This window comes from Phasianus colchicus, chromosome 20 (genome assembly GCF_987193195.1).
Source record: "Phasianus colchicus chromosome 20, bPhaCol1.hap1.1, whole genome shotgun sequence".
NCBI lineage: Eukaryota > Metazoa > Chordata > Aves > Galliformes > Phasianidae > Phasianus > Phasianus colchicus.
In genome coordinates this window covers 9,375,955-9,390,677 of record NC_143455.1, presented here as the reverse complement: position 1 = coordinate 9,390,677, position 14,723 = coordinate 9,375,955, and the positions used below count along the sequence as shown (strand labels likewise).

The 14,723-nt window shown below is 47.7% G+C and overlaps 1 protein-coding gene across 2 annotated transcripts; it reads right to left on the bottom strand.

Annotated features, from left to right (window-relative positions):
- Positions 1–121: 121 nt before the first annotated feature.
- On the bottom strand, positions 122–14,304 carry LOC149915379 (uncharacterized). Of its 2 annotated transcripts, XM_090121817.1 has the most exons (5): positions 14,109–14,304; positions 13,122–13,372; positions 2,357–2,391; positions 1,317–1,497; positions 122–392 (listed from the first exon to the last, which is right to left on the bottom strand). In XM_090121817.1, exons 1-5 carry the CDS (start codon positions 14,142–14,144, stop codon positions 296–298), a joined length of 600 nt encoding a protein of 199 aa, XP_089977943.1. In that variant the 5' UTR covers positions 14,145–14,304; the 3' UTR covers positions 122–295. The 2 variants fall into 2 exon arrangements, 1 of the variants encoding a protein (XP_089977943.1); XR_016459058.1 differs by lacking the exons at positions 122–392; positions 14,109–14,304 and having other exon boundaries at positions 1,395–1,497; positions 13,122–13,618.
- Between the last annotated feature and the right edge of the window lie 419 nt (positions 14,305–14,723).

The following is a 14,723-nucleotide window of genomic DNA, read 5'->3' as shown; positions in this document are numbered from 1 at the left end:
AACGCTGCCGAAAAGCGGCGGCTCAGTTCCCGGCCCCGGCTGTACGCCGCTGGGGGTCCGTGTCTGCTCACGGCTGTCCGAACCGTGTCGTGTTGCATCAGTGAAGAAACGGTGCTGAGAACGCTCCCGTAAGCGTGGTATTGCCTATGTGGGACAAATCGGGGCATCGCTGAGGAGAATGTTAAGTTCTGTTCGAGCTTGTGTGTCGTAATTTAAGATCTTGTTTACAATGGGATCCGAACAGCTCCAGCCCTCGACAACAGCAACAGTGCAGGCACAGCAGAGCGAACCGCCGTTAGGCAAACCAACCATCCGGCACGGCAGCGTGCGCGGTACGACGGAGGCAGATGGGAGCCGCAGGAGTTTTAACCCAGCTGAGCTGCCGCCTCTGCCTGCCGGGAGGAATCAGCGCCGTCACTTGGCTGGCGGTCAAACTAAATCCGATCTCCCGCGGCCGCGGGTCCCTTTTACTAAATCTTCCTCCACATGGTGAGCGAGCAAGCAGTGAAGTGATAACAGCGTTGTAAACTGCCCCCACGAGGCGAGGAGCTTGTTAATAAGGAATGTAACTTGTTTTCTCGTTGAGCAAAAGGAATTTAGTTCTTATCAGTGTGTGAGGTATTTGTAAGATGGGTTTTACAATCCCTATTTGATACCTAATAGAAGGTGTTTGCATAGCAAATCTGTTCTAATGGCAGTTCTTGACAGTCTCGGAAGTGAAGTCAATGAATAGAGGAGCTGTGTGGTTTGCCCTTATTATTTCTAGGTCAGATTTTACCCATACAGAAGCTCCTGCAGAGCCTCTGGGGGAACTATCTACTGTCTAGGGACAGAGAAGTTCATTCTTCTGGATTGTTTAAGCCAGCGCTTTTATGAGCATTAAATTGGCACTGAAACATGTGTCATTACTGAATCAGAACTTGGGCAGCTTCTATAGGATTATGCAAATAGGGACACAAACATGTGGTCCGTAGCTACAAAATTTGCAGTTTTCATTCTATTACAAGAACGTCTTGGGTTGCACAAATTATCAATCCAACAGGTGAGACTTGCTGGAAGTTTGCTTTTACCCAGCCAAGGTGAAATTTTAAGGGCCACATGAGATGTCAGTGGTGAATCAGATTCTGTCAGGAGGTTTCGCTAAACATCTCACACAAGAGCCGAGTTTCTTACAGCCATTTAGCACAGATAATAATCAGCCTGCATAATACCTAGCCTCTTGATTTGTTGAACAAATAACAGACAAGCATAAATCCGTGCTACCAAATGGATCTACCAGTGATATTGCTAAGTAATGTTCCCAGGTACGTACTTACTTTTCGGGGCTGCTGGTGGTGACGGGCTCTGTCGGAGCAGCAGAGAGGCACACTGTGGCTTGAGAAGTTCTGAGTCGATGTAACACAGCAGAGAGGCGAGCCGAGCAGCGCGGGGCATTAATGAGGCATGGGAAACGAGTCTGACAGGTGCAACTCCTCTCCACTCCCAGTCTACGCACTTCTGGCAAGGGAAGAGAAAAATATCTTTTGCTTTCTTCTTACTTTGTAACAAATCTGAGAATCTGGACTTCCTCTCTTGGGAGTCTTTGTGCTAATGGAGGAGGGTGGTGGTTTCTCTGAGGTTTGATTTAGAAGCTTTAAAGATAAAGCTCCTTCCCTTTCTCAAGTTTAGAGAATAAATTCTGAAAGAAGCGTGGTTGTCACTGACTGCTTCATACATGGTAGAAATGCAGTCTGAAAAAGACCTTCTTGGCTGGTAAAACCTAATTTACTGACACAATTCTGGAAGAAAATCCTATTCTTCAAGTTTCTAGTACAAAAATTGGTTTTGCAGTAACACAACCTGTAGGACCAGGACAACAACAGGTCCCAAGTGAGCCCAAGGCAAAACTCAGTAGCTCAGCATGCTGCCCTTGGCCTGTGCTCAGGCACACCCCTGTAGTGCTGCAAAGCAACTCATATTCCCCAGGGAGGCATGGCATGTGTGGGAACACGTGGCTGCAGAACACCCTGCGCTGGGGCTCAGCGTGGTGCAGCCTCCTTGGGCCAAGGCTCCTGCACAGCACATAACATCTCTCTTTTTTTCTTGCTGCAGACTGGCTCAGATTGCTGCCTTTCCTGACAATCTTTGTGAAGGAGGAGAATCTTGTACCGAAATGCATGTCAATGGTCTTGAGAAACAAGCACCTCTCCCTCCCTCAGCCTTCCCCCAGCCTAATTAATAAGGTCATCCTGCTGAAGGCAGCTTATAAATAGCTTTCCAAACACTAATAGAATTAGTTCTGCCCTGGACAACATCTCCAGGGTGACACTGGCTCCTTGGCACACGGTAGAAATAATGTTGAAGCACAAACATTTACCTGATGTCACAGCCCTCTTGCTGCCAGCATTAAACCTGAAATGAGATTACAGTGTTACTTAGTAATATCAGAGAAGATTTACCACAAGTAAAACAAGTGATGTTAGAGGGCTGTGCCTTGTAGTAGATTAGGTTATGCTAGATAATGAAAATCTACTGACAGTTTCTTTCTGTCAGTATTTCTGATAAAAGGGTATTTTTCATGGCCACAAACCCTCAAGATTTTGCAGGATCTATGTTGGGGAACAATATAAAGGTACTGTAGGTTGGGGAGAACCTTTAATATGAGGTCAATCAGTAGGAAATGACTAGGGTAGCTATAAAGTCTCAGAATAGAGCAATGTCTTAAAATTACTCAGTTACTTAAATAATTTGTTAAGCCATTGAATCCCTGTGGAAGCAATGACTGAATTAAAACTTTAAAATTTTGGAATTTTCTATTAAAAAAACCCACACAATGGAATATGTAACAGAAAATATAAACTTACACCAAAATACAAAGAGAAAATGTGCCAGTTGTTCTCAGATGGAGGGACTTCAAACTAGTGAGAATTAAGCTTCTAAACAAGATACAGACATTATTATGACATTATAATTTCATTATCTATTTGACTAATGAAGTTCAATTGTGTCTTCAGGAAAATAATCCAGAAACTGTTATTTTGCAGTCATTTGGCCTGTGCATCAGATGACAGTCCTGTTTTAGGTAGTAAAATCGCACAGATTTCAAAATACAGACCTAAAAAAATAAAGTCTAATTTGATATTAATCTTTTCCAAGAACATAAAAGGCTTTAAGAATTATATCACATGACATTCTTGATTGTAAAAGCACAGTTTCTTCTATTGTTGTTGAGGCTATTTATAAAATACAGATTTTTTTCCTTATTGTGATCAGCAAAGTTTCATTTGGATGCTTGATGTGCCTCCCATGTACTTCAACCAGCAATGTTTTCTAGCAGGGCTGAGATAAGAAAACTTTCTTTTGGAGTGAAACATTCCCCCTTACAGATGTTATGTGCTTAGATGAAGAAACCACAAGGCCTGGAGATGCTCTGTGTGACTGAGAGGAGATTACAGTGACAGGGAAGGAGGGGAGGTCTGGCCCTGCCACAGCCACGCACAGCTCTGAGTCATCAGCTGATGATGGCAAGGAACTTGGATTTCATGAAGTGAAGAAACATCCTGCTTTCAAATATTGATTCTGTAGTGTTTCCTTTGTGAAGCGTGAGTCATTGTGCCCCAGAATCTGGGGCCTGTTTAGAAATAACAAATATCTTGTTTGTTTTGGCTTTTAGTAATTGGACTGAAGAGGAGATGATCAGGGATGTTAGCCTTTTTCTTTTCTTTTTTTAAAGCAAAGCATTATGCGTGCAGAACAAATGACTTCTCTTTTATATTTTATACATATACTCATTTTTGGTGTCTCAGAAGTAAATGGATAACATTCACACTGACCCCAAATCCAGAAAACAGACCTACCTTTAGGTCCTTTTCCTCAGGCAAAGCAGAGCGTCTTTAATCAACGTTCATGGAATTTATGTGCAAAAACATTTATTCTCCTTCTTTTTTCCCCACCATTGTGTTTTTCCCTGCAGATGTGCCTGCCATCCATCATGACTCTCAATATCTCATTTTTGACATCACAATCAATGAAGTGAAATAAGCTGTTACTTAATGGGCCTGACATAAAATCCATTTAAGTTAAAGGAAAGACTCTCATTGTTTCCTATCAGCTCTAGGTCAAACCTAAAGAGAGCAGAGGGAGCGGAATTTACCCTGTCATTTGTCATCTGAGAGGAAATGGTTTCCATATCCCATTTGGACCACTTAGAGATTTTAAACATATTTAGAAAAAGAAAACAAATTGATTTCTTGTCAGTAGATAAATGGTTGAAACTTCACTCCAATAGGATATTCTCTCATTTTCAGATTTTTAAGATTAGTTTGCCTGAACTGCATGATTTTTTTTTTTTTTCTCAGTATTTTAGAAAAATCAAACACAGGAGTGAAAGCCAAGATGAACAGAAGCCAGCTCTCCTGACCAGGTGTCCGACTGCCCTGTGCAGCCATGAAACAGCAGCATAGGAGCCTGCAGCCTCTGCCCTATAGGAAGAAGCCCCAGGAGGTGGGATGATGTTGGGTGCCTGATGGCCAGTGGGCAAGCAGCCACCCAGGAGGGCACAGCATGCCTCAGGCTGTTTTTCAAGACTGCACATTCTTATTCTCCATATTCCAAGGTCTGATAGCAACATCATCAAGGAGAAGATAATTTAGCTTAACAAAATCAAGAAATAACAGACAATGCTCCTGCTGAAGAGCTGAAATGGGGGTAACTGCACACACAGCACAGCTTTCAGAAACTCTTCCTTCTAAGCAAAGTGAAGAGAGGCAAATCTTGCCAGAGCTTACCTTGTTCTGCTGCACTTGACGTACAACTTTTTTTATCTGCAGCTTGTGGACATAAAATTGCAAGGCCACATTTTTAGGAACGGAATGCAAAGCCTTGGAGGAAGGCCATGCTGCAAAACATGTTTTCTCCATACTTCCCCAGCAGCCAGGCTGCAGAACTGGCAGGTCATAGCCTGGGAATTCCCAATCTGCGCTCATACCATTCCTCCAAGCTGAGGTCACCCCACCCTCTGTCTTTCTGTTTGCATTTAGCAGGATCAATTTTACAAATTGCAGGACCAGATACAGCCTTGGCATATCCCAGCTAACACGGTGGCAGCGCAAAATCTCTCCACCTACAGCAGAAAAGTATCACACTAGAGTTGAAAAATCAAATGCCTTAATATTAGGAAGTACCAGAATCAAAGTCATTCTAACCTGCTCCTTCTGTACATGTCTAATATGGAACAGTACGTGATGCCATCATCAAACTGCATTTTTCCAGCAGGAAAAATGACACACTGGGTAGAGTACGTTCTTGTTGGGAGCAGCTATTCAGTATTTCACTTGCTCTTTACTTTTCATTCTGTGGCCTGAGATTTCATCCAAACTGGGAGGTTTCACGAAAAGCCTTCTTGACAATCCCATCTCATCCTGGGAGAGCAGAGCAGTCCTAACCTAACTTGGGCACAGGATGTGTTGTTGCTCGGATGCTCATGGCATGCTGATGGGTGCTTGAGATAATTGGGTACAAACACAGCTGTACTTGTGGCTGGGGATCTAAAGGTGACCTTTAGGCTCTTGCCTCTACCCAGTGCTATGCAAAGCTAGCTGAGCCGCCTGTTACACAACCAAGCCAAAAGAGCTAGAGGTCTTTAACAGCAAGAGAATTGGATCAAGGCTTGTGTAACAAGAATGAGACCTTAAAAGGAGATGTTGTTTTAGGTATCCCTGTGCTGCTAAGGAGCAGAGAACAAATATTTGTAGGACAGCCTTCACAAATCCCATTCGTATAACCCTCCCCCCAGCAATAACAGGCTGCCAAACAGCTCTCTGCTAAGTTTTGCTGCAGGTGATGAGCATGCCTGATTTGGAGAGCAGCTGCACACTGAACCCAGCTGTGGCACAGCAGGACCAAGCTGGCAGGGAATGACCCACAGCCACTCCATAGCTGTGACTCAGCATACCTTCCTGGCTGCTTAATTGGGCAGCTTTATTGCCCCAAACCAGCTTTTCTTGTAAGCTGAAAAGTAAAAAACTAAACCAAACTGCTCAGGGCATCTGCATCAGTCAGCTCGTGCCACCTGCAGCTTGGGCTTGACAGAGGGGAGATGGAAAGCAGCACTTGGGGGCACCAGCTCTGCCCATCGGCCCTTCAGTCTCTGCACCACAGTCCAACCCCCAAAGTGAGCTACCAAGGCCCACCACTAAACCACATCCCTCGTGCCACGTCCACACTCCTCAAACACCTCCAGGAATGGGAACTCCACGACCTGCCCGGCAGCCCAGCTATCTGCTGCCCAGAGCTCTGTGGAACCAGGCTCCCTGCTCACAGTGCATCAAGCTGCCAAAAAAGAGCATGCCACCACATGGGCTACAGCGTGTCTGCACCAACTGGGCTCTTTTGCACGCAGAAATGAGGTCCCAGCTTGGAGGGAACAATGGAATGGCAGCCATCCCTCCTTGGATGCTCACATGGTTGAGGGCAGAGGCTGCCCTTTCCTGCCCTCAGGGGCACAGCGCAGAGCCATGGCTGCACAGCCCTGCAGGACGGCTGCCAGCTCAGCCCAGCCCAGCCCTGACCTCACACAGCCCCATGGCTGCAGCTCCAAGGCCAGCCCTGAGCCGCAGCTTTGTCCTCTGCCAGAAGGGTTTGTTGTGACGGCAGGGGAATTAATTAATGGGCCTCACCTCCCTGGCTGTGAAGTCCCTGAGGAGATGAGGCATGTATCATTTTTACTGCGCCACAGCCAGGTGAGCGTAACGCAGTATTTGCACTCAGGGATGACCGTGCTGCTACCTGACTGTACAAAGCACAGCTGCTTTCCTCACTTAGTGGTGGCAAAGCTGACATCCATTAACCATCCTGCTTTGAAAACCATACACCCCTCAGAGCCTGCCAGCTGCAGCAGGCTGACATCAGGCATGGCCAAGGCAATCGTCATCACTTTCCTTGTGCTGGGACCTCAGGAAGCACCAAAGGAGTAAGCTCTGTTTATACTTTGTTCACTTCACCATCTATTTTTGCTAATAAAATCTGCAAATAAACATATAGAGCCAGCCCGTTTTGTATCTCTATTTGCTGTTGATAGAATAAATTGCCTTTCCTACAGATTTTCAATTATATATCAGCTTATATTATGTGCTGCCCAACATCAGCACAAGAAGAAAACGTTTGCCATTACAACCCTTTGCAAACATGGTTCTCTTCCAATCTTTCTGCCTTGCTGCTAAATAAATGTGTACACAAGATAGCGTGCGTGTTACTACAAAAGACCATTATTTACACAATGTCCAAAGCTGTACAAACTCCAGTGTCTAGTTCAGGCTGTATTTCCTAAGTCACAGAGCCCACACGGCCACACTCACACCACCTCCAGAACCTGAACTCCCACACAAGGAGAACCCCAGCCCTGCTCCTTCTCTGAGCCTCAGCACCCTGAGCTGCTGCACCTCTGCACCCCCTTGACATCAATGCGTCACTCACATAGAAGGAGCCTGGTTTGAAAACCTGAGGCTGCTTCTTGCTTTGCAGCCAGGCAGCAGCATCTTTTTGGCCATATGAGCATGTTGTCAGCTCCTGGAAGCCTTGCAGGGATGTACGTCTATGTGCACTGATAGGTGGCCCACAGTTTGCCATCTAGATTTAACTGCAGAAGTGATAGAGAGAGGAGCAAAGGCCAGGGTGATTTACAACAGCTGGAGATCTGGTCTGAATGCTGCAATATAGCTCATGTACAGCACACGTGGCTGTGCGTCATACAGCAGAGGCTGGGCCAAGAGGCAGCTTGGCTGAAGAAGGCATCAGGAGAGCACAAGCCCAGTCAGGTGAGAGCTTTGTATCTAAAACGTGTCCTGACACACTCTCCAGAGGAGGTGAGGTATTTTTGAAGCTGACTTTTTTTCTTCCAACTCCCCAGTTCTCTGAGCTCATTAAAATGAAGGCACTAATTTCCAGGAGGGGCCAAGAGGGAAAGGTCAAGGAAGGACTTCTTCACGCCAGTTCTCAAATTCCAGCCAGAAGAACGGTGGAGTTTCATTAAGCCTCTGTCAAACTACAAATTAGTGCACTACTGAAAGAAAGTAGGGCTGCTATTACCTCACATGCAAAGGGCAGTAGCAGAGACCTGATGACTTACAGCTTGTGTACAAGCCTGCCTCCTGCCACGCGTAGGTCGCCGTGCAGGCTGTCAGCAGCAGCAGCTCAGCTCAGCAGGGCACAGCCCAGGCCCTGTGTCACACATCCCCTTTGCACCAGGGCTGACAGCCCGCTGAGGGCACAGAACCGCCCAGAGAACAAAGCGCTTGCCAAGAACTGAAGTCTTCCAACAAACAAAGCAGATGTTTTTGTTATTGCACCAAGCCCTAAGTAATGCATGAACGCCTTGGGAAGGCACTGCCATCTCTGCTAAAGGGCACATCGGTCTCTCAGGGGGGCTCAAGTTAAAGGCTGCTGCTTGCCACTTCATATTCTGTGCTTCCTGAACAGATGTCAGAAGAAGAGGGATTAGACAAATCCCAATTGAAACAAATACTTAATTTTGTTCATTCCCTTAGCTTTGAAAAAACACTGTCCGGTCCAACCTCACACCTAATAAGTAGGAAAAACAACTGCTTGAGACTCTGAAGCAGAACACAGAGCCAGTGCTGCCTCAGGGTGCTCCTAACCTTCACTGCCTTCCCTGCTCAGCAAAGCTGTCCTCAAACCCACAGGCGGCTCTGAAGACCCAAAAACTGTCTTTTAACAATTTGCTAGCTGGAGTCATGTGGAACAAGGAGCAACACTGAGCATGAAAACCAGCCGGAGGGGATATGTTGGACCTGAAACCAGGGCTCAAACATGGGGCTCTGGATTCCAGAATGTGCTTTTTTGGAGGACGGTGCTCAGGATGGCAATTGCTTCACACAGCTGTCAGGACATCTGCCCTGTCACACTGAGCTTCTGGGAAGAAGAAAGAAGGCAATCCCAAGGAAGGGGGGAAGGATAGAAATCAAGCTGAAGGGACTCAGAGTTAAATTCAAGATACCATGACACTGAGTTAAAACAGAAACACCTGCAATCTTTATATAACAACCTGTAATTATGTGCTCGTACAACTCTGAGAATGTAGGGAATGTAGGTGTATACATGCATTATATCAACTAAAATGGGTACAACAGCCAAAGAAGTTGGTGAAGTTGCTTTTCTTTCCACACTATCTTTTATTTGGAGAAATGTACTACAACTGTTTCAAAATTTTAAATCCACAGTAAAACGTTACAGCATTTTCTGACTTCCCTTCAAATGCAAGACTGCTGAAAGTCACTCTTAGTGCTGACCACCCCATTTCATTGCTTTCTGTCATTTTAAGGAATTTATTTGTCACAACAGTGCCAGATCACTGGAATACTTGGAAGAGCCTGTGCTGCTCCTGCAGCTCTGTGTGTAGAGCTCTGCTCACCCTGGATGCTGCCAGATTAAGCCCAACGTGTCCCTTTGAACTCAGAGCTTATCTGAACCCCCACTGCCCTCTGTTGGGTTCTTCTGTACACCCAAGCTGGATGCAACCAGGCTGGCAGGGCTTTATCTGCTAAGACAGCAAAACTGAGCCCTGCAGGTGTAGAGCCAATCTGTCAGGGTAGTGCTGAAATAGAGGATGAAAAATTTGGCCAGCTGCAAGACAATGCTCCCAGCACTGAGCAGGACACCCACCGGGCAGCACTGAGTAGAGCTGGGCCTGGTTTACCATAAATAAGAACAAGATTTTGCAAAGTGTACGGACACAGAGCTGCACTGAGGGCACAGCCCGGCTTTCATCATTTTCCTGCATCCTTTCCATCCAGCAATCACGCCTGGCCTTCTGCACTGAAAATCAGCAGCCACCTGGCCTCCCTGGTTCCTGCCTCCTCACAGGCAGCTGTTCTACTTCAGCAATACAGGAAGCTGAGGCCCTATGCCATGGCTGCTCTGCTCCCGAGGGATGCACACCCAGGCAGGAATGCTTCAGTCCCTCTGATGCCGTTGCCTGTTTTTGCCCTCTTGCTGCAAAATCTGCTGTCCACCATCCCAGATGTGATGCATCCAGCTGGGGGATGCTCCCTCCCAGTGCACACCAACATTTAGGATCAAGTAGGCAGTGAAATAGAACAATGTCTTCACCTTCAGCAGAGGGACTGGGCAAAGCATTTTCATCTGGCAAAACAGGGAGAGGTGAGTCCAGCAATAATAACACCTTGCACCCTCCTAACAACAGTTAACTGCTACCCAAAGAAGCAGCTGGATGTCTGTAACGCTGAGAACAAAAAATCCCAAGGGAAAAGAACCCCAGGGACGGGTTATGTTGCAAAGCTGGTGAGACAAAGTTAGCTAGAGAGAAAGGAAAAGGATCCCTTTGTTCCTCCTCCAGCATGGTAGGGATAACAGCAGATGTGCTCGTGTCCTCTCAGGTCACCAACCTTGCCCAGACAGCCACACAAACAGGCTCAGCAGTGCTGAGCTGCGTCCTCAGTGCTGGCTGGAAGCTCCCATCCAAGCAGCTCCCTGACCCCATTGCACAGAGCTGGTGGAGCTGTGGCCCTGCCAAGCAGCACACCGCCAGCACGGTTCGTAAAGACACGGCCCAAGGACGTGGTGTTAACACTTCCCAATTATTTTCTGTGTGCCAGAACAAGTTAAGGTAGCAGTCTCTGCCCCGGCTTTGAATTTCCTGGCTTTCCCCCGCCTGCGTCACAACAGAACTCTTCCCAGCCAGCCTCTTCCTCAGCTGTTCAGAGTCAGTGCTGGGAGCACAGCCAGCTCTGCTTCCCAAAACAAACACCCAGCCTCCTGATGCCAGACATTTGCCTTCTATTCAATACTCCAGGGACCAAACACTTGGCTTTACAAGAGCTGCCCCGATTTTCTATTCTGCAGAGGTATATAAATAAAAATGCAGCTTTTACAGAGTCCTGTCTGCACCAAAGAAGACTTGATGGCATGTCCCTACAAGCTGCCTCTCTCCATCAGCTGTAAACAGAGCTTCGATGAATTAATGAGGTTTTCTGCCAGGTTACACACATTGTTTCAGCAAGCAAAATAATGCTTATTGTCAAATTACTTTTTTCTGGTGCAATCACATCTGCATTGGAGCAGATGCTAAGCCTGTATTCCTTGCTCAGACCAAACTCAACAACAGTGAGGTGTGTTTTTGGGGTAAGGAAGATCTGTCCCGTGATCCTTTGGTACTTGAAGGAGTGTGAAATGTGGGTTCTTCAGGAACGTGGCTGTATCTGTGTGCTCCAGAACAGACACAGATACTTAATCAGACTAATTCATAATTAACAATAGCTCCATAGCACTGTCCACGGAAGGATCTAAAGTTCCTTCATAAATATTAATTAACTCAACCTGACACCCCAGCTGTGTAACAGTTACTGCTGACATTCTCAGATGGAGAAACTGGGGCAGGGTTTGTGCACACAGAGCACCCACAGTTGTGGGGAGCAGCAGTGGGGAGTGGGTTCTGGTGCTGCCAGGCATGGATCTGCCCCTGGAGCCCTCCTCCAGGCTGGGGGCTGCCTCCTGGGAAGGTTAATGCCAAACAGCTTGTTGTGAGAAAAGGGACAAGCAGCGTCTCCAAGGAGACCAGCATGCAAGGCAGAAAGAGGAGCTGGAATGGGAAGCTGGGGATGGCAGCAGCTCTGATTTTCCCATTTTTGTATTCTTAGTATGCTTTTCCTTGGTAACATGGGATGGTTCTCCACGATGAATGGCAGGGTGATTTACAGGCAGTCCATTCAGCTTCCTAACCCTGCATTGCAAAGGAGCGACTTGCTGCCATAGCCAGACCCTCCCTGCTGCCCCAGGAGCCCAATGCCTTCATCCTGAGCATCTCCTGGCACGCATTCTCCAGCGTGCAGCCTCACAGCAGCCCTAACCCCCCCCTGGACACGCTTCTCCACTCGCGCCCTTCGCAGCAGGGCAAAGGCAGCACGGGGAGTCTGGCCCTGTGCAGAGCACAGCCACTGGGCCGGAGCAGGAGCACAGCTGAGTGCTTTGCCATGCAGGAAGAACAAAGGCAGCTTGTGGGATCGGCTTTGCAGTTTGTAATGCAGCAGCAGTCATACATGACTTTAGAAGGGCGCTAAAGCCAGCTGAAGAAGAGCCTTTCCTGCAAGCTCAGCTGTAAGTGCCCATCTGCCCACAATAACCCTCCTCCAGAAACAAGCCACGTGCAGCAGCAGAGACCTCCACTCACAGTGATCACTTGCAATTCCCCATTGTACCAAATGCTCTTGCTGCTTCAAGTACACCAACGCTGTTCTGCTATAGCTTTAAGAAACCCATTCCAGCCCCTGCCATTGGGATGGCAAAGTCCTGATGCACTTTAGTGCCTCATCTGGAAAGGGATTTTGCCAACTGCACATAAAAACTATCAGGAGGGAAGTGTCATTTGTTGCTTCGAGCTCAGCATTGCAGGGCAGAGTCCATCAGCCCTGTCACAAGCAGTAAGTCCCCTTAGCATCAACACTGCTCCTGAAGCAGCTCCCCTGCTCACAGGTCCCTTTCTCCCCACCTGATGCTTCTTCATCAAGAAAACATAACCACACCAAAATTAGCAGTTTTGCCACTGACATCCAGGGAGCCAAGAATTTTTGGTTGGTGTACACCTGGCATTTTCTGTCAGAGGAAATTATGCATCTGGAAGATTTCTGCTATCTGAAGTATTTATTAATATAGCCTTGCAAGTCTCTGTGTCTGCAGAATTACATAAGCACACAGTGTCAGATACTGCATTATTTCCATGACCTTTGACAGCGAACTGTGGACCTTTCTGCCCTCATTGTGGCATTTCATACAGCGTCTCACACCAACAAACAAAACAGCCATGAGCACACAATCACAGAATCACAGGGATCCCTTACCACTGAGAAGGCTCAATTGCTGCCAAGTTTTGCCAAAAGCAGCTGGAACTTGCAGTTAATTGCCCTTTTTTGGTGCTGAACAAACAGAAGAAGGCATTCAGCATTGTTGTTTCAGCACAGTACGTGGCAGAGCATCACACCACCAACCCCCAGTTTGTCACCTGCACGGCTGGGGTGCAGCACAGGTCCCAGCCCCGTGCAAACTGTGCCGTGCTCTTCTCAATAACACAATAACTGCAGCCACATAACAAATAAATCGGCATCTCAGCTTACCTCATGAACTCGTTATCCTTTTGCAAACGGAGAGTAAACAGAGGTGCTGAGGCAGACGGGTCGGCAGAGCACGAGGCCCTCACACCACAGTAGTCCTTTTCCCCTGCAGGTCGGGGGAGGTTTCGTAGGCAGAGACGAGCCCTTTTGCCCAGCGGGTGCCGGGGGTGCCCTGCTGCATCACCACCAGCCGGATGGGGGGCTGGCTGCTGGCTGGGACCTCGGGAGCATACTCCTTGCTGGGATCCTTCCCCCTGCAGTCGTAGAGCACACAGGAGATCAGGAAAACCAGGAGCAAAATCACGTAGCTAGCTACCAGAATGATGAGATTCAAGGTAACAGGGTCAATCTCCAAATAAAACTCCATTTGATCCCATACTATGGAGTGCAAACCCGGACAGTGAAGTTTCATATGCACAAGTGAGTGACCGCTAACTGATCAGAATAGATGTATTGGCTTTGCGGTAAAAATACATTAATCCTCAGGTCTCCTGTAGCAATGGATTTCCCCGAACTGGATGATTAAAGCAGCTCAGTTTAATAACTTAAGCTCCTTCGTTTAATGCCGCGTTGCCTACAGCGGCAGAAGCTAAATTTGAATGCTATATTGACAGCAAAACATCTCCATTATTCAGGGACTCTCTTTCCACAGGTGGGCACCAAACTGGGTCTCCTCAAAGGGCGTTTTGTAGGACACCCCTAAAGGTGGGTTTGGACTCCAGATGTGCTCACTGTGGCAGTAGGCTGGATAAAACCACACTGTTCACTGGTAAATGAGTACAGAGATAAATGAGGGGAAAAAGCCATTTGCAAGGTAACCGTTCTCAAAGTCTAATTGGCCCGATTCTGATTCCAACAACTTTTTGCCCTGCCTTGTGCTATGGAAGCCCAATCCCTCCTCCACAACACAGCACACGGCAGCAGGAAGGCTGTGGGGAAGGGCGGCAGGCGATGCTGCTGAGCACCCAGACCCCACGTCAGCATGCTCACCTCTTCCACACAGAACCTGAAGGTTTTGATCAGCATTACAGCACAGGAGGGCTTTAGGAAGGGATTAGGCTGCCACCGTCTTAGCACTGCTGGAGCTGTGGAAAAGGGCTTTACATGTCAGCGGGAATCGGATCCGGGGCGTCTAAGCTGTGAGTAAGAAATATGTCATGGGGCCACGCGGCTGCTGCAGCCCCGGACACAGCAGCTCCACAGCAGCTCCACAGGCTGTCCAACAGCCCTGCTAACTCTGTGCAGACCTGCATCCAGAAGAAATAAGCACAAACCAGACATTGCAGGAGACACGCTTAGAGAGAAGCCTACACGGTAAGGATGAACACTTGGTGACACCAAGTAGCACCGGTGTAACTTCACACTCCATGGAGAAGCAGAGGTTATCACAAAAACAGCAAAGAACTCTGAGATCAGAGAACAGATATGAACGTGATAAGCCTTGGGAAAAGGAGCCCACGGGACCCCACGAGCACTTGGGCTGGCAGAGCCCGTAGTGCAGCTCCCGAGGCTGAGATGCAGCACAGCCCCAAGGACGGCGGTGCGCCCGGTGAGGGCCGGACAGGCGGCGCTGCCTCGTGCTGTGCGCAGCGCCCGTCGGTGAGC